Source organism: Macaca mulatta, chromosome 1 (assembly GCF_049350105.2).
Source record: "Macaca mulatta isolate MMU2019108-1 chromosome 1, T2T-MMU8v2.0, whole genome shotgun sequence".
NCBI lineage: Eukaryota > Metazoa > Chordata > Mammalia > Primates > Cercopithecidae > Macaca > Macaca mulatta.
This window is the reverse complement of record NC_133406.1, coordinates 140,588,955-140,616,913: the sequence shown is the minus strand read 5'-3', so window position 1 is coordinate 140,616,913 and position 27,959 is coordinate 140,588,955. Positions and strand designations below refer to the sequence as shown.

The 27,959-nt window shown below is 37.9% G+C and overlaps 1 protein-coding gene across 1 annotated transcript in view; it reads left to right on the top strand.

The window, feature by feature from the left end:
- Positions 1-27,959, top strand: part of PALMD (palmdelphin) — a 49,124-nt gene that overhangs the window by 6,750 nt on the left and 14,415 nt on the right. Inside the window, exons 2-3 of the mRNA XM_001105954.5 lie at positions 9,681-9,761; positions 15,239-15,363. Coding sequence (XP_001105954.2) covers positions 9,681-9,761; positions 15,239-15,363 — 206 coding nt within the window. The remainder of the gene's footprint in view (positions 1-9,680; positions 9,762-15,238; positions 15,364-27,959) is intronic.

Genomic DNA, 27,959 nt, shown 5'->3' with positions numbered 1-27,959 from the left:
AGAAGCATTTGTTATTGTTTTAAGAGGGTTGGAACAGAATCAAAGTGAGTTTTCAGAACACCTAATAGTTCAGGCCCTTTTTGCCTCTGCCTTCCTCCCCATCCCACTTCTTTACATAGCTTCTTCCCTCCAGCCAGGAATTCTCAAGACAAAGACATCCTTGCATCTTTCACAGTTCCCTCAACAAAGAGCTCAACACTAGCTGGAGCACCAAAACAAAACAAAACAAAAAAAACCGTCCTGAGTGGGTGAATGAATGAATGAACAAATACAATCAAGCTGAGAAAGGGTGAAAGCTAATGATTGTCTGGCCTACTGACAGATTTTTCTTCACTGAAGACCTGGCCAAGTTTACCATCACCCCTTGATTATTCAGGGGTTTGTTTTGTGTTTGTTGTTTATCCTGGTTTTGTTTTGTTTTGTCGCTATTTGTTAGAACAAACAAGATAGGGTAGACAAAGGAATAAATAAGTAAAACACACACTGGATTCTGTTTAGAGGTCTGTTAGAATGTGTTGTAAGGTTGGGAAAGAAGACTACAATTATTTGATAAATGGGGTTTAGAAAATGTGTGCTTTTTAATTCACCCCATAAATAGTAGTGATAACCATGCCCAATTCCCATGGCTAACTTAAGAACTAGGGTATTTCAAAGCTAGATGCAGGCATAATCATTGGAACAGAAGAAAATGTAGAAACTTCTTTATCCACGTCCTCACTCTGTTAACACCATGCTCAAGCTCACCTTGAGCTTCTCCTTGAGCACTTCAATATCAGGTGGATCAACACCCCTTAAAACACCCTTTTCCATTTGAGAATAACTCTCTGGGTTAAGAGTTCTGACATAATGTACCAGAATCTGGTTGCCTTTAACTTCCACCCAATTATCATGACTCCTGCCACTGAAGCTATACAGCTTTGTTTTCTGGATTTCAGTCATTCTTCACAGACTCATTCCAGACAGTCTCCAAATTGTCAGTGTAACTGTTAGAAGTTGGTGCTAAGAGTTGATCAGAACTCTGATGAGTATAAAGCCCCTTGCTGTTATAATGTCCCTTATTTAGGGAATTGTATTTCTATTGATATATTTGGAAAGCAATAAGGAAGAAAGCAAATAATAAAAATAAAAAGATAAAAAAGCATCACCCCTGGAATTGTAGAAAATCAGGTTTGACACAAGTTCCACCACTCGATCAATCGCATGACTTGAGAAAGTTAATGAACTCTCTAGTTTTCATCTTCAGTGTCTCTAAGGTGAAGAATAAGAATTGACTTGAAAGTTCAGTAAAGAAGCCAGATACACAATGAATATATATAAAGCAGTAGTTTTCTGAAAAACACAAATTAATCAGAAAATATAATGTGAAAATTTTCCATCCTTAATAGCTACAACATTTTACAATGTTAAAATTTAAAAATAATACTAGTAAGGAAGTATGCCAGATTTACATGAAGAAATGTTTGCATTTTTATACCTACTAAGGAAATGGGCACTATTTAACAAAACTTTACCAAGTGACATACTATATGTGACCAGAGACACATATTATTCCTGAAAGTGCAGTTTTAAAACAGAAAAGTTATCATATACTTCCAAATTTATTTTAAGTTTAATACAGTTTCAATCAACATCTCTAAGGAGGTATTCTCATCCATTGCTGGTGTGGCCAATTTATATTACTAAACATGTAAAAATAATCCCAATTTTATATGAACTGTAATAAACTATGCAGATATAAATCTTATATAACATTATCAATCTCTGATTATCTCTGGATAGTGACCATTAAGAGTAACTTTTTAAATTTCATCAAGGCGTGTAGATTTTTGCTTGTTCGGTTGGTTGGTTGGTTGGTTGGTTGGTTGGTTGGTTGATTTCTCTGATTTAGTGGGGAATGTGGATAAATAAGGAATTAGTTGGGTTTTCAATTTTGTTTCTATTGGAATTTAACAAAACGATTCCAAAGTCCAACTAGAAAAATAAACTATGGCTATTAATCAATACATTTTTGATAAGAGCAATAAAGGAAAACTTGAATATATCTAATTGGTAAATGATCTAAACTATGCGGTATTGGTACCAGAATCAATAGTTGGAAAACTATACAGATAACCTGCAACCAGACCCTAATGTACAGTTTAAAAAATTAGTAAGTAATAAAAGTTTCATCCTAAGTCAATAGGAAATAATTATTTGATAAAACTTCAGATACATAGTTAAAAATTTAGAAAACCAATTACTCAGCATCTATGATGAATCAAAATAAATTCAGCTGAATTACAGTCATTTTTTAAAAGAAAATATGGATGAATAATTATTGAGTCTTAGATGATAAATAATATTAAAAACATTAAAAAATTAATAAATGTTAGTTATCATTAAAACCAGCTTAAACCTTTGTTATCTGCAGATCTTGAAATAATTAAGCAATAAAAAATAGTGTGTTTTAAATGCTTTGTTTTTAGTTCTCAACTGCTACCACCTAGACTTATTCCTTGTCTAAATACCACATTCCTTGTCTAGATGCAGTTCACTCTACAACTTTGCTAGGGATTAATCCATAATTTCACCAGTCTTTAAATATTCATTATTCACCTCTTTGCCTCTTCAAAAAATTGGGTCATTTGCCACTTTCAGTCTTCTGGTATCTTTTCACTTCATCCAAGATTCCAAGGAGGTTACTTAACAATATTTTTCTGTCATGTCTATAAATTTTTCTACCCACTGAAATGAAACCCATCAGAGACTGAAGACTAGAGCAGCTCTGTCTTTAATGCTGTATTTCCTCTTCAGCTTTGATTTCCCTTTAGACATTTTTGTTCTACCCTTTTGAGGATCAAGATTATTCTCCTTAATCAAAAATATGAAAGTAAAGTAGAAACGGAATAGTATTTTACCTCTGTCATTTTAATATTATGCTATGTATCTCAGCAGTCATCTTGTTGCCTTTATCTTTTTGTTCTTAGCATAACACACATGCGCACACACACACGCACACACACACATGCACTTTTTGTGCCCTCGGTGTTTTCATGTTTCACATCTTCACATCACCCTGAATTTTTACCTTATTTACACTATTATAAATAAGTGTCACCGTCTTATCTTTATTCTTGGTTGTGTGAACTTATTGGGAAACTCTCAGTGATAGTAAATGATTTGGTTTTATTTTTTTAAATAGTAGCTCTCTTTTCCTCTTACCTGACATCATTTTTAATTGTGTGTCCATGTTTCCATTCGTAAATTGCCCACGCCTTATGATCTGTGTTCCCTCTTGAAATTGTTGCTCCATTTTCAATAATTTTTTTAAGAATGTTTCTCAAGAATCGTTAAAACATACTTTTACTGAAATCTGGTAAACTTCTAATTATGCCCTGGATTCTTTCCTAAGAATATTGTTAGCACATCTCTTTTTTTCCAAGTTACCATTACTTGTACACCACCAACTCTGCACTGTTGGTAGTAATTACATTCAAATAAGAGGTTTCTACTAGTGTTCTTTTTGGACCCTAGGCAATGAAAATATCAGCAAAGCTAATCATGAAGTTGTGAGATTATCAGCTTCTAGCAAAATGAACCTGAAAACATTCAACTATTTTAATTCTTCAGTCATTGCTCTAACTTGCCTCTTCCAATTGTTTCAGATGGTTTAGAAAAACTACCTATACCCTTTTTCTAGTCAAGTAGTATGATGGCTTCTATTTTTCTTTACTTTTATCCTTGCCTAAATGCCCACAACCATGCTTTTCTTTTGTAGAGATAGTGAGAAGTAAAAAGAGCCCAGGACTGAGAATTAAGATCTTCTTACAAGTCTTGGCCCTGCTACTAAATACCTTTCTAAGCAAGCCACTTAACCTCTTAAGGTTTCAAACTCTTACATGTAAAATGAAGCATTTGGACTGTAGGATTAGTAGATCTCTCACAACTTACAATATCATGACTCAGTGGTTGCCCTTTGTGCTCCCCACAATCTGTTTATTTGAAATAACATGTGTTCGTTCATTGCTCCTTTCAGTTATGCAGCCAAATTCACCAAGTCCTATTATAAATAATATCAGACTGACCCAAAATAAACTTCCACATGGGTTCCCCTTCTCCTATACCCATTAAAGGTAGGTGCTTCATGGAGGCTCTCCTTAGCCTCCTTTTCTTTTCATAAAAAATGTCTCCCATTGCTCTCATCTATCCCTTTCAAAACTCCCACATCTTTATCTCTAGCTCTGATTCTTCATCTCTCTCCATCCAACATTCCAACTGCCTAGCAGATAATTCCACCTATTTGGCCCAAGGTCACCTCAAACTTGGTGAATCCATCATCTTTTTTCCCAAAATCTTCCTTCTCCTGATACTCCTATTTCTATGTGTCATTCTGCTCTCCCATCAGTTTCCTAAGCATAAGAGCCTTACATTCCATTTGACACTTTCCTTTTCCTCAATGAGATATCATCAGTTGCCAAGTCCTGACAAATCTAACTCCTTATTAACTCTGACATCCATAACCTCTGCTCCTTCTCATTCACGCTCTCATGGCCTTATGTGAGTTGTGCAGTGGCCTAACTGATTCTCCTCTTTGTGTTCTCTCCCTTCCACAGCTACTATACAATGAGGCCATATTCAACTTCTTAAAACATGCTTTTAACTCTATGATTCTTCTTCCCCTGAAAACTTTTTATTGCTCCTTATCTCAATATGTAAATAAATTCTAAACCCTTTGTCATGCCATTCAGTATTCACTACTGAGAATCTATCCTCATCTGGTTGTCCTTAATTTCCTGCTACTCCTTATATGGTAACTTAGATTCCAGACTTGTTGTTTTAAATAATGTCCCAGTGTGCTGGTTCCAGGCCTTTGCTCACATCAAGCCATTGACTTGAATGCCCTTTCTCCCTACTCCCCAGCCCCACTGTAACCACCCAAAATATTCCACTCAGATGCTACTCTAAAGTTTCTCTTAATGACATCAGCTAGGAACAACCTCTCCCTGTCTCCCCTCAACCTGCATCCTTACTAGTGCCTTAGGGATAACATGTGTTACTACTAAAGTTATCATATGTTGGCTGGCGCAGTGGCTCGCGCCTGTAATCCCAACACTTTGGGAGGCCAAGGCAAGCGGATCACTTGAGGCCAGGATTTCAAGACCAGCCTGGCCAACGTGGCAAAACTCCATTATCTCTACTAAAAATACAAAAATGACCCGGGCGTGGTTGGGCATGCCTGTAATCTCATCTACTCGGGAGGCTCAGGCACGAGAATCACTTGAGACCAGGAGGCAGAGGTTGCAGTGAGTTAAGATTGTGCCACTACAATCTAGCACTCTAGACTAAATGATGGTGCAAGACTCTGTCTCAAAAAAAAAAAAAAGTAAAGACAGAAAGAAAAACTATTACATGTAATAACTTTATTTCTTAGACTATAGTTACTTGCACAAATTACTTTCTTTAGCCAAGGTGGGAGGATCACTTGAACTCAGGAGTTTGAAACCAACCTGGGCAACACAGAAAGACCTTGTGTCTCTTAAAAATAAAAATAAAAAATATAGCCAGGTGTGGTGATGTGCACCCATAGTCCCAGCTACTTGAGAGGCTGAGGCAGGAGGATGATTTGAGCCTGGGAAATGGAAACTTCAGTGAGCTACGATTATGCCACTGCACTCCAGCCTCTGTGACAGAGCAAGATGCTGTTTAAAAAAAAAAAAAAAAAAAAAAAAAAAAAAAGAATGTAAACTCACATCTACCAAATAATTTTTTTTTTTTTTTTTTTTTTTTTTGAGACAGAGTCTTGCTCTGTCACCCAGGCTGGAGTGCAGTGGCCGCATCTCAGCTCACTGCAAGCTCCTCCTCTCGGGTTCACGCCATTCTCCTGCCTCAGCCTCCCGAGTAGCTGGGACTACAGGCACCCACCACTTCACCTGGCTAGTTTTTTGTATTTTTTAGTAGAGACGGGGTTTCACCGTATTAGCCAGGATGGTCTCGATCTCCTGACCTCATGATCCGCCGGTCTCGGCCTCCCAAAGTGCTGGGATTACAGGCTTGAGCCACTGCGCCCGGCCTACCAAATAATTTTTAAACACTGCACAACTCCTAATGTCATCTTGAATATAGCATTTGCACATAAGTAGCTAAGTGTTGAATAAATCAATAATCAAACAAGAAGGCAATTCTGCCTTCTTGACAGGATTAGGCATATTAGAATTTAGCACATTGTTAATCAATAATATAACTAAAATACTTATACTCTTAAGCATTGTGCTTACTTTTTATCAAATATGTGATTGTGTTAATATCATTGGATCATATTAATAGATGGTCACAATAACTTTATAGTTGTACAAGGTGAACAAATTAATTTTCAAAATAATTAAGAGATAACCTTTTCCAGATTGAAATTTGTGGGCGTCAGTTGCTAAAATAGGCTGTCAGATGGCTAAAAATCTAGGTAAATGCCCATTGAACAAAAAGTCAAGGTAGTTGAACATTGAGAAATAAGCAACAATATGTTATTCATAATGGTTACGTTAATAACCAGTAACGTCTGATGTGCCAGGTTGCGACAGCTATCTATAGAAGTGCTCCAGGTGCTGGGGAAATTTGGGGAAGCAGATGGCATTTCACATTTATTTGCTCCATGAAAATTTGGGAAGAAATTAGCTGACGATGATAACTTTTGGTACACTAGCAACCGAGCTAGATAAACATCTTAAGGTTGACTTATAGTTTATTCTGCTATACTGAAACAAAGTTATTGTCATACTATTTTTCATTAATGCTAACAGAGTCCAGTGAAATTTGGCAAAGAAACAATAACTCTGTGCTGATGAATATCTTATGAGGAAAAAGTACACCTATCTTAAAATAGGATCGTGCCTATAAACATTATGAAATTTCCTTCCTACATACCTAGACTGATATAAGAGAGGCATTATATTACCTCTGAGTGACAAAACATTAGTATTCCTTAGCAACTCTTGTATAAGCCTGGTGTTGCCAAAATACTCCAGATGCCATGCCTCTACCCACAGATTCAATTACCTGATTACTAACCCCAAGATGAAACTAGCACAAATGGCAAACTAGCCCAAACTGGCAATGAGCAGGAGTGGGGAGGCATTGCTGAGTTCAGCAATCCTGTCCACGACACAAAACATGCTCTTCTCTATGGGCTTTTCATGGAGAGCTAGTTGCAGCACCAGCCTCTAGGGAGCTAAAAATGTGCTCCCTGCTAATGAGAGGTCACACTCAGTGCTTGTTGTCCCAGTGCTGCCTCCTGGCCACAGTACTTCATGAAGGAGAAGAAAAAGGCAGAATTTGTGACCAGCTTGATTAACTTTCCACTCCAGGGAATGGCACAGTGAATTGGCTAGGAGTGTGGAGGCTGACTTCAGACTGCCTGGGTTCAAATCCTGGCTCTGACAATTGTCAGATGAAACTTGGATGAGTTAATTTCCCCTAAATTTCCATTTCCTCTTTGTAAATGGAAATTATCATAGTATCTCTTTGTTATGATGAGTATGAAGTAAAATGGTGCCTGAAAAATAATTACCAAAATGTTTGGCACAATGAATTTAAAATATAATTAATATTTGCTCAATAACAACCTCTAGAGATAGTGAAGAACTGACTCACAGAGGCTTCCAGAGTTTTTGTTACTAATGGCCAGATTTCATCCAAAGAAAGAAGTGGTTCTCAAGATGCATGCCTGTTGCCTAGCTATTTTTTTTCCAAGAGAAATACTTATGAAATTTTGAAAGTAAGCTGATATAGCCCGTCACATAGTGAGACCCTGTCTCAATAAAACATCAAAAAATTAGCCAGGCATGGTAGTGCGCGCTGTAGTCCCAGCTACTCAGGAGGCTAAGACAGGAGGATTGTTTGAGCCCAGGACATCAAGGCTACAGTGAGCCATGATTATCACTGCACTCCAGCCTGGGCAACAGAATAAGACCTTATCTCGATAATAATAATAAGCTGATGAAATCATATATTCTCCTGACATGCAAAGAGAAATACAGCATACAGTTTGAGAGCAATATGTTGCTTTTCTTCAACAAATGTACCTGAAATTACACATCAAAAAAGAGTTTTTATCTTCAAAATAGTCACATCAGGGAAGCCATGCACTTATATATCAATAATGCACTTATATCAATAACACTGCCAAATATTTTTGGATCTCCTTCTTCTAAATTACCTTTATAGCTTACTTCTTTTGGATGTCTTCATTGGCAACAAAATTTCATCCTTTGGGAGTTTTTAATTTTGAAAGCAGATTTAAAACCAACACATATTAATAAGATGGAGAGAATGTCACCTCTGATCAAAAATGAGGAAATAAAGACCTTTTTGTATGACTAGTCATATGTCTCAAACAATTCCAGAGAATCTCTAAAACATTTCAAGCTAATGAAAGCACTGTCAGATTTAATGTGTTGCTTTCTGTGTGGTTAACAAGTTATATATTTATTTATTTAATGTTATTAAATACCTCTAGAGCACTGTGACGAGCACTGTTCTAGAAACTTTTACATATATCAGCTCATTTAATGCTCACATCTTATGAAGCAGGTACTCTCAGTATCCTCATTTTACAGATGAGGTCATTGAGGCACAAAGAAGCTAAGGATTTTGTCCCAAGACACAGAGATAGTAAGTGGAGGAGGCAAAAGTCAAACCCAGGCTATCTACTTAGTATATTTGCTATATTTTCTTAAAAGTACAAGCTTTTTGGCCGGGCGCGGTGGCTCAAGCCTGTAATCCCAGCACTTTGGGAGGCCGAGACGGGCGGATCACGAGGTCAGGAGATCGAGACCATCCTGGCTAACACAATGAAACCCCGTCTCTACTAAAAAATACAAAAAACTAGCCGGGCGAAGTGGCGGGCGCCTGTAGTCCCAGCTACTCGGGAGGCTGAGGCAGGAAAATGGCGTGAACCCGGGAGGCAGAGCTTGCAGTGAGCTGAGATCCGGCCACTGCACTCCAGCCTGGGCAAGAGAGCCAGACTCCGCCTCAAAAAAAAAAAAAAGTACAAGCTTTTTGTATTAGTAGTTATGCTTTCTGGGTTGTCTGAAGTAATGTAATTTAAACTTGGTGAAAGATACAATATATCTTCATGAGTTTTGTTTTACCTGAGCTAAAAAGCCTTCTTAGTGTTAAGAAGCACTATCTAAACTATTTTCCTCTATCTTCCCATAGCAGGCTATACAAGGAGGAAACAGTCCCACTTTCCAACTTCCTAGTGTTTCTAATGATCCTTAGGTTGACCAGTTTTGCCACATAAGTTCTTTCACCCAGAAGCTTCTCAAACCTTGGGCCAGGATCAGTCTCTCTTCTCACGATGTTTCCTCACATCTATTTCAAAACTGTCTCCTTACAATTCACTTTTTCGATTACATCACTCAGTAGGTCAATCTTGCTAGACTAATGGGGAAGAAAGAAAAGGGGAGTGAAGAAGGATGTTTAAGCCCTCTTTGAAAAGGTACCTTTTCATGTGCTTTCCCATCAGGAAAATGCTTCAAATGTCTCACTTTGCTCTCCTTTGCTTTGAAATAGGAGTTTCCAAAGCAGTTTCGCACCAATGCCAAAAAAAAATCACTAACGAGCCATTCAGACAGTGCCAACAACCCCAAGGAAACATAATTAAGCAAATTTTTAAAATAAAATATACTGGAACTTTTTTATTTCAGGATAAAAGAAAAATACAGGAAGAAATCTCACAGAAGCGTCTGAAAATAGAGGAAGACAAACTAAAGCACCAGCATTTGAAGGTAATTTATGGCTTTAATTTCATTTCAATGATTTTTGTATTCAAAAATTCTACTGGTACTCAAATTTCAATAGTAAAAAAGCTTCAGGAAAGAAAAAAAATTTCTAGATAGTTTGACTAACATTGTAATAACCACAGGGGAGGCCAACAAGCTAGTAATATTTGCATATGAGAGTACTACCTTCTAGCCAACATGTGTAAAGTTGAAAACATGGTTTTATTACTTTTATTCTTTATTACTGAGTTTCCCAATTTTCTTGAGCAACCTTGAGAATTCAGCCTTGAGAATTTGGCCCTGCTCACAGTCTTGCTTAACATCCCTAGGGAGTGGATCCAGCTAGGAAGTGCCTTTTGAAATCAATGAAAGGCCAGTCGTTCCCCTGGGGGTGCAGAACAGTGTCTGGCCTCGTCAAGGATGCTTGTATCTAAAAGCTCAGTGCAATGAGTCCAATGTTGCTTGAGTATGCTTCGGGTTTTTGTTTTATTTTGTTTTGGCAGACCATGAGATCATAACCAGAAATAACTCTCCATGTTTAAAATCAGATTTTACATCTTTCACTGGGTGTGGTCATTTTGTAATTAAAGCACATTGAGTTTCAACATTTTATTACTTAGCTTAGTGACAGGATGCAAGCAACTGACAAACAGCAGCTCCTTGTGAAAAGGCCCAGGCAGGAAACTACTTATCTGGCAGGGCTGCTATCAATAGATTTAATGAATCCCCTTAATGATACAAGGCTGCACACTCACGGGGTCTACAAAGTTCAGTTAAACTTGCCGAATGCAACTGACTTCATTTTTCTAATGGAACAAGTACCTGCCTCTGAAAAGAAACATAATTTAAGATTCCAATTAGCCTCATTCTCTGGATTCTGTTTGCTTCTTTGCTTCTAAACAACTTGACATTTCCGATGTTTGATGGATAATTTCAAAGCATAGCTAGTCTGCTGCCCTTCCAATATGTCACACTGAATTTACATGAGTAGTATACATTGTCAAGAAATGTAGTGTGTACTCCTAGAAAATCAATGAAATTAAAAAAAAAAAAAAGAATGTGCCACGTTGTTCCAGTGCAATTCAAATGAAATCAACAATCAAATCTAGAAAGTTTTTTAGATAGGGCATTTCTAACTCCAAAACCAGAGGTCATTTGTTCTCCTTTCCTCTCTCTGTCTCACACACACATGCACAATTTACACACAACACACACACACAATTACACACACAATACACACAATCCCGATCCCCCAATGAACTACTTCCTGCTTCTGAGTAAAATGATAGCTCTCTAGCTATCCTTGAGAATGGGCAATTGCTGTCCTTGCAGAATGGGTAACCACAAAACAGTGGAGCTCACAGTAGACGAGAAGATTTAAATATCCCCTTAGTTCATTCTAGAAAGTAAGTTTCACATGAAAAGCCTGACTCACTGAAAGGTCCATTTCTGAAGTAGCACCTCATTTCAGCATGTGCCAAAAACAGTCTGGAAAGTAGTACATGATCTTCCTTATTGGTTTGCTCTCCAGAACTCAGGGGACCTCTCCTGATCCAATCCAATCAAAACATTTATCATGTTTTGGACCACCATATACAGTTGTGCAGACTGTGTACTGCACCAAGGTACCTGAAATGATGGTGCTAAAATCCTGTCCATATTCCTTTGCCAATCATGCACTCTGGTTCAGAGATGCTTATACCTAGAGCAAAAGATTTCAATTTTCTCTGCACAAAAGTGCTATCCACTTTCCCAAGCTGTTCACTGGCCAAAACGGGTGTGTGTGGCATGGAGCAGGGCTGGGAGTTGGGGGAAATGACACATTGTCCTAATTTGGGAAATTCAAGATTAAATAAACAAGATAAATGACAGTTGTTTTAATTTAAACTACAGGATAAGTATTCTTTAATCTGGAGTAGTCAAGAAGGCACTATTGAAGGTATGGGATTCAAGTTGAGTCTTAACTGATAAGTAGAATTTGTATGGATGTATATAGGACCTTTAGTCAATAAATATTTATTAAGTACATATTATGTACAGGGTATGAAGCTAGACACTAAGAATATAAAATAAGTGAAATTTGGCCTGTATCCTTAAAATGGTAACTGATACATAAACTCACAATAACAGTTATTCTGTGATAAACACTTTATGGGAGGCATAAACTGCACAGGGCACAGAGAAGACAGAGTGGCTACTTCAGTAGAGCACATTCTTCCAAGTTTTACAGAAAATAGTTGGCTATATCAAACAGCAACGAGGCATCATTCCAAAATGGGGTTCAAAATGTGCGAAAGCTTTTTTTTTTTTTTTTTTTTTTTTTTTTTTTTTTTTTTTTGAGACGGAGTCTCACGCTGTTGCCCAGGCTGGAGTGCAGTGGCGCGATCTCGGCTCACTGCAAGCTCCGCCTCCCGGGTTCACGCCATTCTCCTGCCTCAGCCTCCTGAGTAACTGGGACTACAGGCGCCCGCCACCGCGCCCGGCTAATTTTTTGTATTTTTAGTAGAGACGGGGTTTCACTGTGGTCTCGATCTCCTGACCTTGTGATCCGCCCGCCTCGGCCTCCCAAAGTGCTGGGATTACAGGCTTGAGCCACCGCGCCCGGCCTTGAAAGTTTTTTTAAAAACATTTCTACCATGTGTTCACCAAGTTAAGAAAGCTCTGTTCGCCTCTATAGCCTGTCTCTTACTTTCTTCATCCATTTGTCCTGGTTTTCATGACTATCCTCTCCACTTTCCTGATTGCAAACTAGTTCATTATACTTCAGCGACACACATTACACAACGTAAGCATAAACATTTACAAAGTGTTCCTCCCCTATCAGAATACACACTTTTCAAAACAGTTGTAGTAACTCACTCTGATAACTCTGATATTCTTTAGCTCCTGAACCTGATGATCACTCTCATAGTGTGCTAGCAAGGGAATTTCTGGGACACTTTTAACATCTTAATATTCAAACCATTCCGAGATTTTCTTCCTGTATGGATCTTCTTGCCTAGTAATATGATCACAGTCTCATGTTACCAGGAAACACAAAATATAGTCAATCTGAAAAATTTTTGATTTCTGTGAGTCCATTCAATTCAATCTATGAGAAACCAGATTGATTCCTACTCTACTGTAACTTCTGGGTAGATATGGAAGTGCTTCAGGAAAACCTTTTCCTATAAAAACTGCAGAAAGATCTATCACCTGCATGTCACATATTTTCATTTAGTTCATATGGCTTTCAATTCTGAATTTCATTGTAGATTTTATTATACTCATTAGCCTCATATACTAAAGCACAAGTCTAAACTGTGACATAAAAGCAAAATAACTGTTTTGATTACTACAGTATGTATGTGATTGCATCATATATCATTTTGATTGCACATCCAAATTGAATATTTTATATTTAAGTTCAAAGAGTTCTTCACCAGGCATAAATGAAAACTTATGAAGTATGAACAAATTTTCATAAGACCAAAATTAAAATTATTTCTAACCAGACTAAGAACCAAGAATATAGCCCCAAGTTAACCTAATCACATCACAAGAATGATTCGCTACCCTCTATTATTCAGCCTCAGAAGGCCACCCCATCTGAGTGTTTGTTGTAGAGCTATGTATGCCATTGACTGGAACTTTTCTTATAGGTGGTTTGTAAGGAGTAAAACTTACCTCTATAGGTGTTACTGTCTTCTTTCCTAAGCAGAAAATTCCATTAAATAAAAATAAATTAGAATCAAGGTAAATTATTAAAATGCTATATTCAGAGTTTCTTAGCATCTTTGACCCCAGGAGCTGAATCTTGACCAATGTTAATCCTATTTCCTGGGTCTGTGGGAAAACATTTTTGCAAACAGCTAAACAGCTATAATCAATGGTTAAGATAACACTGGGGTAAAGAATCTCTGGTCACAGAGTGGAGTAATACAAATTACTCTTATGGTATATATCGTCCACATGCAATTGCTTAAGACTCTGAAAAGGCCAACATAAATGTGACAATCAGGGGTGAAGCTGTTATTTACTTAATCTAGTGGTTTTCAAACCATGTTCTGTGTATCCATAAGCTTTCAGGCCCCCTCACCGCTTCAATTAGAGAGGTCCAGAATTCATCTGTTTTCCAAACTATAGTTCCATATAACATTTATTTGTAATGTTATAAGTTATAATGTTATATTGGCTTTTTTTAAAAGAGAAAAAGATTTAAAAGTCATTGCCTTAGTAAAAAATAACCATCCTTTGGTAATTACCTATCACAACTAAACTTAATTTTAAATGTTTTTTTTAATTCAGAGATACTTGTATCTCAATGGTATTTATTCTAGCATCCTTAAACACACACACACACACACACACACACACACAAAGTTATTCTTATTTACTCTCATTTAAATTTCAATATAAGAGAAAGAAGTCCCAGAAAATAAAGTTTCCATTCTCTCCTCACGGATTTTAAATATAGTGAATCCCCAATGAATAATTAACAATGAATAACTGAACAAACAATTTATAGGGCAGATTAGATACATAATAAGAGCCCTTTCATTCCAGGAGAAAAAGAGAAACTTGAGCTCCTTGAAAATAACATGACCATATATATCTAACACTTCCTAATTGAGATGTAGGCTACATGCTAATTAAAGCCCATCCAACATTTAGAGGTCTTTTTCATTTGTTTTAGGTTTTCTTAGGTCTTTAAACTCCAGGTCCAGGAGTTTAATTTCCTCATGCAAATTCAAGAGCAGTTTTTGTTTGTTCCATCTGGTGAAACATAATTTTTTGCATGTTGTTAAAGTTGACAAAAACTCACCAACGTTTAGATAGATCAGTAAATTCTGCACTTAAGAATGTCTATAACCAGGGAGATTCTGAGAAGAAAGAAGGGGAGCTAAGTAGGCTAAACAATAAACAGCTGCCACACAGCCTAAGAATAACATTGAATATGTTTAAGGTACAACAGTGACCTTCAGTTTTGCCCACCATTCTGATTAATACCACTAAAGATTTTTTTAAAGTAGTCATGCATGCTCTTACCGGGGGGAGGTATCAAAATGGCTTCAAGAAGCTTTTGACTTTGTTAAGGACACAAGATATATACCAATCAATAACAGGTGACACTGAAGACATCATATTATGAGGTCTCATTATGACTGTGATAAACATACAGTATGGCATGGTTCTGAAGACAGAAAGTGAGGGTCAGGATGGGGCTGCCAGGAGTATGGGGGCCAGGGATCTTCATGCCGAAAGAGAGACCCAAACTAAACCTTGAAGTATAAATGGGATTTAGATGCATAAACACTGGCTTTGAATAGAGTCAAGAAGGTTACAATGATAGAAAATACCAGATTTATTCAGGCAAGTCACTGAGAGAAAATAATTCCTCTTTAACGCGTCACCTATTGAAATTCATAAGATTTGAAAGCAGTAAGAGATTTTGGAAATTATTGACCAATATAAGAATATATCTTTATGTTTCCTGACATCAGAAAAAGGCCTTGAGGGAGAAATGGCTTCTAGATGGAATCAGCAGCGGAAAAGAACAGGAAGAGATGAAGAAGCAAAATCAACAAGACCAGCACCAGATCCAGGTTCTAGAACAAAGTATCCTCAGGTATGGCCCTCACTGAGATGCTCCACAACTACCTTTATTTTGACTTTGTCCCATGTTGTACATAGACATGCCATTCTCACTTTCAGGGGCATAATAAAATCTTCCATTTGAATTTCTTTTTTTTTTTTAAAGGCAGGCTTTCACACTGTCACCCAGGCTGGAGTGCAGTGGCACTATCTTGGTTCACTGCAACCTCTACTCCTGGGACTCAAGCGATTCTCCAACCTCAGCCTCCTGAGTAGCTAGGACTACAGGCATCTGCCACCAATTCTCGGCTAATTTTTGTATTTTTGTGGAAACGGGGTTTCACTATGTTGCCCAGATTGGTCTAGAACTCCTGAGCTCAAAGTGATGCATCTGCCTCGGCCTCCCAATGTACTTGGATTACAGGTGTGAGCCACCACGGTCAGCCTTTAGAAATTCCATATGAATTTCTAAAAAAGACTAAGGAAACGCACCAGAAGGCCACAATAGAAATTTGACTATAAATATCACCTGAGTATAGCAACACTAGATTTCTTTTTAAATGCATATTGATGACTTACTTATACCTCTCTGAGCCTATTTCCTGCAGAATGGTAGTAACAATGCCTACCTTTTAAAAAATATGTGTGCTAAACTACCAGCACCTACCTGGCGCATGGTAGGTACGCAAACAACAGTCCTTCTTCACAGCCCCAGCCCCTACTCTCACCTTAGGACAGGTGACAAGCCTACAGGTGTGTTTACCCTGTCCTTCCATCATATTTCTCTCAGGCCCTCCCCAGTCACAACCATTATATTTTGGAAAGAAGGTTCTATAGGAATACTCTGTTCACAGTTTCCCTCTTCTAATTCTTTGATGATTTGCTCACAGGTGTTCACCTCATTTCTCAACATCCTTTCCTGCTTAATTTGTGAGATCAGTACAGTCAGGCAACTGCTGGTGTAAGAAGTAATGTTCTAAAATTATCTTGGCTTGAAATAAGGTGATGGACATGAAAAAACCGGAAAGCTTAAATGTAAGATGGGATTATTAGTATTATCACATGCAAAAAAAACACAAAAGAAACAGATACGGGAAAAGTCAGAATCATTTTCTAACCCACACAGGGAAAACATTTAAAAGATGGAATTTCTTGTGTTATAACCATGACAACAAATTAAAGTCTACCCATCTTTGAATATAGACAACTTTCAAAACCTCATTTGCTTTAATGTATTGCCTTTAGTGAGGACTATAGAAAAGATCTGAAACACAAAAGTATTTGGTGGCTGTGCTACGACCACATTTTGTCCATACTCACTGCGTTATACAAACAGATCTCATTAGGCTTAAAACTGACAATGTGAAAAAAGGCTTCCTCTCTTCAAATGATTTCCATTTTACTTGATTAATTGTAAGCACTTGTATATTTAATAGCTAAAAGCATTGACTGCTCATCCTTATCTAGATGTTTTTGAAATTAACAATTCTTAAAAGGTTATATAATTGAAATGTTTGCATTTATAAACCCCTCAGTTGTTTACTCAAAGATTTCTAAATAGTGGATAATAAATACTTTTAAAATAACCCAATAAATCAGCTCTATGGTTTGGAAAACTCAATTCTTATCAAGGCATCCCTTAACAAGACTTTCTTACCAAGATCCCAGCATAAGTGGGTGATTACTTTCTTCATTCCTCAACACAGAACCCTTATCTCTGAAGAAGTCCTGAATTTAATCCCTGCAAACCTTTCCTACTGCACAGACACCTACTTGCTTCCCCTCAAAACCTCCTTTTAGAGTCTTTCCACATACTGAACACTTACAACTTTCTCTGCATCTGATGATAATGGAAGTGGCTACATATACTCAAACTCCATTAACAGGCTTGGGCAGCATTCTGAGTAATCCTAGTATTAACCAGGACTCTACTGATTGCTTTTAGGCCTTGCCTGAATGCTCTGAGAAGCACATAAGCTCCTAGTAGTATTGATAGTGGCTTGTCTAGTTAGAGCTCCTTCCTAACCAAAAATTAAAAAGGAGAAGGAGGAGGGAGATGAAGAGAGATATATATTTAATAAGCCATAGCATATACCAGGCGCTTTACAAGTATTGTCCCATTTAATCTTCATAATCCGGCGAGGGTAAGTGTTGTTACCTTCACTTCTTTCAGAGAAGTTAAGGAATTCACACAACTAGGAAGTGGGCAGTCAGGGACTGACCCATTTGACTACTCCACAGTGCCTGTAAAATGATGGCACACAGCATCCTCTGCGGACTGGAAAGGTATCTCTCTTATAGAAAATCTTTGAAGTATGTTCTGTCCCTTTGCTCTCCTTTCTCCAAAAAGCTCCAACCACACAGGATCTCCTTCTCTGTCCCCCTATTCTCTTTAGTAAATTACTGATTACACGTTTGTTCATTACCCATTTCTCGCATCTCACTACAACTTTTAGATCTTCATGATGCTATGAATCCATCAATACTCCTTGTGAACACCAAATTAGTTTAGTCCTTAAATGTAAGTAATAGTAACAGTAGTGGTTCATTTTTAAAGGAACTTGTATAATTTACGAAGCGCTTGCACTTACATTAAGTCATTAAAAACAACAATCCTAGAAAGAAAGCACCAACACCTCCATTTCACAGATGAGGAGATAGGCGCAGCGAGAGAAAGTGACTTAATTAAGGTCACAGAGTCAGTAAAGGGTAGACTTAGATTTCAAAGCAGGCCAGGTTCAGTGCTCTTCAGCTGAAAAATGAAAGGAGAGCTGTAAATGTAAATACTCTAGAAATAGTAAAACACCTAACACAGACAAGTATCTCTAATAATCAGCAAACTGCTTTGTTTAAGGAATGATCCTGAAAAGATGTATTTGCAAAAAAAAAAATAAAGAATTTGTTTTCTTGTGACCTATAGAGGCATGTTTATCTGCTTAAAAATATAAAAATAACAGAATGTTCCAAAGCAACACACGAAGAGAAAAAATAACTATGCCTTGTCTGTATTCAGCAACTTCCCCTACTGCCCAGCATTATAAAAACCACATTGTCAAAGCAGCTTTATCTGATAACGGAACATTTTCTCCTCAGGTGTTTGTAAAGCTGCTAAAAAAAAAAAAAAAAAAAATTCAGGTGCATGTTTTTAAATTCAATCTTTCTCCTAAACAAGTACCCACAGTGCTTGAGAAGCTCTTATTACCAGCTAAATCAGTACAATTTCCTGTTAGCACTGAGTAGCAATGGAGCCAACTGATGAAGTTGAACTAGGGAGAGCCACTCACAATCCCTAAGCAGGGAAAGTAACTCAAACTTTGAATGTGATTTATCACTTGACTTACGTGCCTGCTCGAGGGTGACATTTGCCACTCTGCCAGGCCCCTCAGCTACAGGATAAGACTTTAATGGGAAGATCAAAATAGAAATATTGCTACTACCGTGGAGTCCATAGCAGGGCCAGACTTTGCCCATGAACCTTTCTTTCTTTCTACTTGCAAGGCGTTGTGAGATGAACTGAAACAGCATTGCCTCTGGCATTCAAATCCCTGTTTTGCTGACTTAGTACATAGGCTTGGCCATGTTCTTTCATTTCTTTGAGCCTCAGTTTCCCTGCCTCTAATGTAGGACAGTTACAGCCACTTCATAGGACTGCTGTGAATATAGAGTGCCTGACACATGGTAGGTGTACAAAAAATGTTAAATACTAGTCCTTACCAAAAGGTGAAATTAGAAGAACAACACCGCACGGATCTTTATCCAGGTATTTTTATTTTTTGGTCAAGTGCTCTCCTTTCTTTATGCTAGTACAAAGAGTGTTTCTCTTGGAGTAAACTGAGAAGACTAACCAATGAGTATATTTCCACTTGGAAATAATCTATGATTTTTTTTTATGGTTTAAAGGCTAGAATGCTACCATAGCGGTTAATTTTTGTGGAACATTTGCTGTGGACCAGGCATTGTGCTAAACATTTCATGTATATGATTTCACTGAATTATCACCACTACCCTATTAGGTAGGTAACATTAAACAGATGAGAAAAATTGACACTTACAGAGGCTAACTCACCCTAGGTCATACAGCTAAACGTAAAGAGCCAGGATTTTAAACCTAATTAAAAGTCCTAATCATAAAAATAAAATTGCGCCTCAGATCCTGCAGAAATTTTTTACAAATGTTAAATTCTGTAAACTCTATACTTTTATAGCAATTTTTAAATTTCCAATCTATGCTATAATTTCACTTTTATGTGTACCACTTTATGTAGACATTTACCTGAATATTTAACATATTAAAGATATTCAGAGGGTACCCTGACTCACGCATAACCTTTAAGTAAAGCATATCTGCTTATTCATCCTGTCGTCTTCTCTTCCAAAGAGAGGCAACATTTCAGAAAATAAGTGGGTTTCCATGGTTTCTGTCTCTGAGTTACATTCTTAGCTTTGGAACAATATTGTGGAGTATTTTGCCTGGTGCCCTGATTAATACCTTAGGAGGAAATGTTCCCAGGGGAAGGCTATACTGAACATCTCCTTCTGAATCACTTTGCTTAAACAGAGTTTCAATTTGCCTCCCAAATGAGCCCTGCTCTTACTGAGACCACTGAACCATTTACTGCCTGATTGTAGGCACAGGTGCACTGATTTTCAGTCCAAATATCCATGTGCACGAATTTATATCCTGGTTTGGAAATCTTGTCCTAACACTTTCCTTGCTCTCCTCTATTCAATAGCCCACACCCAAAATGACACCTCCAATAAGTCTCCATAGGAGGTATGCCCCCAGCAACTTATTCACATCCTGGGTTCTTCTTTCCTATCCAGCTACCCTGCAGTTGTCCATGACCTCCCTTAGCCAAACTGCCCTGCGCCATGCTCCCATCCAGACACTGTACTTCTTGAACTGTGTCCAAAGACCTCTGACTTTAATTGGAGCACACAGAGTGCCTGACAGAAATGTCATAAGCATGAAATGTAAAAGGTTAACTGCCGAGGAGAATGATGCAAATACACTGCATTCCCTTTGGGAAGGATAAGCTACTTATGATTAAATGTTCTGTAGCACGGATTTTTTTTTAAATACTCCAAAGTGCCCTTCTGACCTTCTGCCTTCTTTTAATGAACTTTCATTTGTCCCCCAAATAGTTAGAAACTGCCTTCCGCAGATGATACAAACGGGCAAAGGTGTATGTGAAGCCTTGGATGTCTGTGTGACTACGTGTCATGAGAAAAGCCAAGTAGACTGGCACAGCAGCTATAGTCACATCCCACATAACTTGAGGAAAATTCCTCCACAAAAGTAGCTGAAACCCAAGAAAATGCATTCTGCTCAATATCACATAAAGCAATAACCTACTCAATTAACTCAAAAGAGAGCAGGCAAGACTCAATTCAAAAGGGAACCAAAACATTGATGTAGAAATATAAAAGTTAAATTTTGTTGTTACTGGTTGTCATTTATCAAAGTTTAGCTTGTTATTATTTCCATCCAAGTTTAACCCCTACCTAACGCTTTTAACTATCTGTGCAGGTCAATTGTACCTTAATGAAACTAATGTTTCATCAAACACGGGTGAGGTACGCTAAGTGAAAAATATTACATTCTAGATGTTTCTGCCTTCCTACCCTAACCCGTATCTAATGCCACATAGCAGAGAGATAGATAAGCTGCTCTTTTATGACAACATAAGAAAAAGAAAAAAAAGGCGAAAAAAAACTCTACCATTTGTTTCTTATTAAATTTGCTGTTGCCTAGAGACACTGAAGAAATTATTCTAAGGTAATTACATGAGTCAAAATCATTCCAAGCATGTTTTTCACTCTCCATATTTGACTAATTGGTTTACCAGATTTGTAATATTTCATCTGTTGTTGTTTCCCAGATAGTCTGATTATTTTTAATTCAGGAGCTTCACTTTTAATTTAACAAAAAAAAAAAAGCCAAGTAAACCAAACTTAAAAGCAAAAAAGGGAAGAAGTCTACCCACTCCAACCCACCAAAACACACACACACAGGCCCCTAGTACAACACCTAGCACATAGTAGGAATACCTGTGAATACATAGCCTAATAAATGAATTAATGAGTAAAATAGATGACATATAGATGAATGTTAGTACTTAAAATACTACCTTTCTAAGAGGACCAGCTGAAGAAGCCTAGATAATGACCTGAACATTAATGAACTGAAAAGGAAAGCTTTGAAACTCTTTTAAAAATAAAAAAAGAATAAACATCCAGCTATTTTAAGTCAAGGGCAAAGTTAAATGGTAGTGGTGTCCTGGTTTTTGAAACAATTATCAATGGCATGTTTTAACTTCTCACCATTGCTTTGTTTACTTTCTCTCCATTTTCCTTTCCTCCATATGCCCTTTATTTTCCTTATCCCGACCTTTCAGCATTCATTCCTGTTCACACCTGCCAATGTCATCTATATGTTAGTAGAAACAAGGATTAAATGGTTACTGGCCCCCGCCACGATAGGCTGAAAAGTAGATTGCAATAACCTCTGAGGGTCCTCCCTCCACTCCACTTCAATTTATGTAACAACAGCTACCCTTTATGGAGCACTATTCTGAGAATGACAGTTCTCTGAGGGAAGTCTAATTAGCCTCATTTTGTACATAAGGACACTAAAGCATAGAAAGCCATCAATCTGGTAACAGTCATGCCAGGAGTCACACGTAGGTCTTTCTGACTCCAGACCCTTCCCACCAGACCTCACACTGCTTATTCTTGATTCATTCCATGAACATTATTGAGAACTTGCCATATGTAAGTCTTTGAGTCTTACAGAAAAGATTCCATACAAGCTCCCCCACAAAAAATATATTTGTGTTTTTCTCTTTTTAAATCCTTTAACTTTTCAAAATGCATTTACATTTATTATCTCATTTAAAATGGTATTCAGTGCCTTGAAATACAAATTTGATACCATTAGCCGAGTTGTCATAGATCTTTGGCTGTGCTGACATGAGTAAAGAAGAACAAAGGAGCAACTGCACAATGCAGTAAGTGGGAGGTGAATTAGTTTCAGTGATCCGTTCTCCAAGCCTTGGTCATAAAGGAAGAATGTTCAAGAGCAGCGACTCACTGTAATAGAGAAAGGATCTGTGCTGCCTACCACCGGGCCTAGGCTTCTCCATTCTGCAGGAGAGTTTCCCGTGACTAATTTTACCAGCTCAAAAAACTTCCACACCCACCCCCTTGTGATGCACCTTTTGTCTGCCATAAGGCAAATGTCACTTTGTCCACTTAGACCACCCAAGGTTATCTGATTCTTGTTGGTTATTCGATGTTTTATTAGGATTGGAATTTATATTTGTTGATCTTCAAACAATAGAGTCCTGTTTCTTGGTATCAAATATGAACAATTAACATCAAGAAGCAAAGAAAAATGAAGTGGATAAAAAATAGAAAATATAGTGGCTGCTCTGTAATATAGTCAGGGATAAATGTTAAGGGTTACCAAGGCACAAAGCCAGGAATTATTTCTGAAAGGAAAGAGTCACTAGCTGTCTCCATCATTGAATACTTTTTGCCATTTCATTATATAATTACAAGTAGTTTATTCATAGAAATGTTTTTCTCTACAATTTTTTTTTTTAGGAAAATAAAAGAGGCTTACCAGAATCATGGATAAGTATATCTTCAGTTAACTTGCCATGTCCTGGCCACAACAGTAGTTGATGGCCACTTGGGAAACTCATGACACCTGGGTACAAGTCAAATTATTACAATTATTTCACTCCTATTAAATGTTTGGCATGTACTACAAGGTCCTCCACAAGCCCTAATTAAAAAACACACACACCTAGTTTCTATCCCGCCAGAGCGTTGAGAAGCCCATAACTAACCAATCCTTCATATCACATCAACCTTGAGACTATGTTTATTTGCATTCATTTGAAAATGACATTTGTATAATAACTTGTGCATGATAGTGGCTGATTCTCTGAAAACCAGTTTTGTTTCTTATTTTTCATGGCAAATGAAACCCTCAGTTTGCAAAATATTGTTCTGATTAAGAGGGTTTGCTTTTCTACTAAATCACTCTCTTTAACGTTACATGCCTACATGGCGGTTTCAAATCAAGATACTATCATCTGCCCATAAGATAATTAATAATATTTGCGGAGTTATATTAGGAGATGAGATTCACCCGTGCAAAAGCTATTCACATATAATTAATTATTCAGCTTTCTAAACATCTGCTCTGTTCCCAACCATCAGAGCAAACTGATGCTTGTTTCAATGTCATTATTCCCTTGCCGGTCTGCTTCTTGTTGTCTTAAAGCTGCTGCATTGTATTGTTTGTTCTATTCTTAAATGTTCAGAATTAGAGGCAATAGATCTGACTTGTGGCAAACTTAGTGTTTGCTGTATGCCAAATGCCCTTTAATTCTCTGGCATGCTTACCAGTAGCATATGACTGTTTGCACTAGTAGGTTAGATCTTCCTTATTCTGTCCTGTTCCTTGGTATCAAACATGAACAATTAACATCAAGAAGCAAAGCAAAAATGCCCTTTGACAATGGCTGGTTCTAAGGCAGTTCTTGTTCTTCTTCTTCCTTTTTTTTTAAGAACACCAGCCATACTGGATAGTTTTTGTTCTTACCTACTGTCTGTGCATTGAATTATTCACCTTTTTTGATATGCACTTTTTAAAAATTTTTGTAGATATAGGGGGTACAAGTGCAGTTTTGTTACATGGATACATTGAATAGTGGTGAAGTCTGGGCTTTTAGTGCAATCATCAGCCAATAACGTTCATTGTATCTATTAGGTAATTTCTCATCCGTAATACCCCTCCCACCCTCTCACCCTTCTGAGTCTCCAGTGACTATTATTTCACTCTATATGTCCATATATACACATTACTTCGCACCCACTTACACGTTAGAACACGTGGTATTTGTCTGTTTCTAAGTTATTTCACTTAAGATAATGATTTTATTTCAGCTTAGTGAAGAAAATACGCCTGATATGTAATAAGTCCTTAATAAAGGTTTGCTATACATTTGATGAAATTTATTAAACCTCAACTTTAAAAAGTTAAAAAAAAAAGCTCCACTTCTAATAGATTACACTACTCTCAACTTTATTAAGAAAATGTAGCTTGGCATTACCACTGGCCAAATTATCTGTAAAGATGAAATATCTTTAACTTCTGACCCATTAGTAGTAATGTATCTGCCTATTACGTATGACTAACACACTGCAGTCAAGATAACTTGACTAAAGTCAACTGTACGTACTCAATAATAGTCATTGAATTTCCAGAGAGATTATTTTAGATGAGCTATGGTTTTAAAAAATAAAAAGAACTTTCATTTTTCACTGCAAACCTTAACCATTCAGTATTAGCCAGCTGTCAACACAAATCATGCCAGATTTGCTACATTTTTTAGAAACCTATAAATCCTTTAACCACTGGGAGCAAAGACTGATTAATTTTTCTGTTTTTGCTAGTTAACTACCTGAACTGCAAGATAATGAGTAATTCTGCAAATCAATTTAAAAAATTATGAAAAATCACATAAAATGTGTCACACTACAATTCATTCCTCATAAGGTTACACAATAGTCAGCATATGGGTTTTGTCACTTTAAAAGAGTCCTCAAGAGCAGTGGCTTAAATGAGATAGAAAGGTTCATTTCTCTCACATACATCAAATCCTAACTGGTAAACATACACGCAGAGGAGAGCATCAGTGTTACATGAGGTTATCTAGAGGCCCTATTTCTTTCTGTCTTCTTGTTTTGCTACCTCCTAAGGGATGCCCTTGGCTATATGGTCAAAGCCAGCTCACTACTTCATCTGCTTCAGGAAGGGAAGATAAATGGAGGACAAGCAGCTCTATTTTAACGGCATGACCTGACAGTTGCAGATGTCAATTCTGCTAATACCCTGTTGGCCAGAATTTACTCACATGGTACCATCTGAATGCCAAGGACACTGGGAAATGTAGTCCATAGCAACGTAGCCAGGAAGTCATATAAAACTCAGGGAGTTCTATCACTAAAAAGAACAAAAGGAGGATGGATCGGGGGTGGGGTGTGGAGAGAGGAAATAACAGGTTGTCAAAAAAGACTAGAATGTTCTTTCTGCCCACATTTACTAAATAGACATCATCCTCGTACATATTACTACAACTCTTCCAATCATGCTAGATCACTGTTGAGATTTTCTGTTTAGATCAGCATTTGCAAGGACAAGTATGTCCCTGAAGCTATACTAGTACCATGCTTGCTAAAGTTGCAGATCAAACACCCAAATGGACCTGCTAGATTTTTGTCTTCCAATGGAGTTGTCACAGATGGTCCTCCTCTCCCAAGCAAACTAAGAAAGAGAAAAGGGTCTTTTTTTTTTTCTTTTGAGACAGTCTCACTCTGTCATCCAGACTGGAGTGCCATGGCATGAACTCACTGCAACCTCCACCTCCCAGGTTCAAGCGATTCTCCTGACTCAGCCTCTTGAATAGCTGGGATTATAGGTGCATGTCACTATGCCCAGCTAATTTTTTTATTTTTCGTAGAGACAAGGTTTCACCATGTTGGCCGGGTTGGTCTCAAACTCCTCATCTCAAGTAATCCACTCGCCTCAGCCTCCCAAAGTGCTGGGATTACAGGCATGACCACCATGCCCAGGCCAGTGACTCATCTTTATTAAGGAACTCCTCTGCATCAAGCCCTGTTGTAGGGGTTTATGAACAATTACCTCAACTATCTCCTTAAGACAACCTTGGCCGGGCGCGGTGGCTCAAGCCTGTAATCCCAGCACTTTGGGAGGCCGAGGCGGGTGGATCACGAGGTCAGGAGATCGAGACCATCCTGGCTAACATGGTGAAACCCCGTCTCTACTAAAAATACAAAAAACTAGCCGGGCGTGGTGGCGGGCGCCTGTAGTCCCAGCTACTCGGAGGCTGAGGCAGGAGAATGGCGTGAACCTGGGAGGCGGAGCTTGCAATGAGCCGAGATCGCGCCACTGCACTCCAGCCTGGGTGACACAGTGCGAGACTCCGTCTCAAAAAAAAAAAAAAAAAAAAAAAAGACAACCTTTAGTGAATACTATTATTATTCCCTAAATGAGAGAACAAGCTTGGAGGGGTTAAAGGATTAAGCCAACTGTATTAGCTTTGAGATGGGTTCATTTTCTGTTTCCATGGGTAGAGCTGTAAACAGTCTTTTCTTCCCCTGAGAAAGTGGGCCTTCACACAAAAACTCACAAAAATATAGGTAAACCACCAACTGTTTCCTGTTCTCCCAAGATTTAGTGGGGAAGAAAGGGAAGAGAATCTCTAGTCCAAGGGGAGAATCAAGCTAGAATTGCTCACCACTCTAGGCAGAATTCAATACTTATCAGAGGCAAAGACATTCTGAGAACCTGTGAGTCCCAAAAGAAACTGGATCCAGCTGGGCATGGTGGCTCACACCTGTAATACCAGCTTTTGGGGAGGCCAAGGCAAGGTGGGAGGATCTCTTGAGCCCAGGAGTTAAAGACAAGCCCGGGCAACACAGGCATACCTCGTCTCTTTAAAAAAAAAAAAAAAAAAAAAAAAAATCCCTCTTTATCTAGCTTGGGGAGTGTTGGAGGTGGGGGGTTTGGTCCTAGAACTTCCATCAACTGGCCTCAGAAGCACATCAGTAGTGGCATAACACCTGCTGACTCAGGCTATCCCAGAGAAATAGCCATTAGACCCTCTCTTTAGGTGTAGTCCTGGCTTTTAATAAGAGAGTTTGGGCTACTGAAATGCAAGTAACTCATCAGTCCCTTCAAAGTATAGATAAGAGCCAGCCATAAACTTAATTTCATACCTAGCATTGGTGGTTACCTTGAAACTGCAGTAACATAATCAAATTGCATTAGCCAGCTTTATATTTAAGACCTACTGCTTCAATTACTTTGAACAACACAGTCTAGTGTGGAAGCAAAGAAAGTCGTGCTGTAAAGTGGCATTAACTTAGGAAACCCCAGATTCTTTGAAGGAGACTGTTCTGAGAACTCATACCAGAACCAAAGTCAAGCAGCCAAAAAAAAAAAAGATAAAGCCCAGATTTAATCCTTGTTAGACGGACTAACCCACTGAGCAGAAAAATCGCCAGTACAGCAAAATAACCCTAAGGAAGATTAGGACAGAAATATTCCCTTTATATGTAATGGGTCAACAGTTTTACACGCTGGTGTGCCCCAGCTATCATTTCAATCTTCACTTCCTTTATTATCATAGAAAGTAAAAAAAATCCCTTTATACTGCAGAGCAAAATGAATGCTGTGTCTAAGTTCCTAAGAATCCATTTTTTTAGGTTTTCTTTCTACAGTGGCTAATTGGAGAGGAGTTAAGGGTTCAGACTCTGTAAGTAAAGATCTGATTTCAAATTCCATCCTGCCTCAGGCTGCCCGTGAGCCTCTGGGTTGGTTGCCTTTCTAGGTGCCCAGCTTGCTCATTTGTCAATTGGAACTAACAGCAGTGCTCATGGGGGTTGCTATAAGAACGAAATAGGCCAGTGCCTGGTGCAATGTAAATATGCAATATGTGTTAAATGTTATAAATGCTAACACATGAAGTGCTGAAAGGTAGGATGATGACTTTTGAATTTTGGTTTGTGTGGTTTTTCCCCTCATGAGTT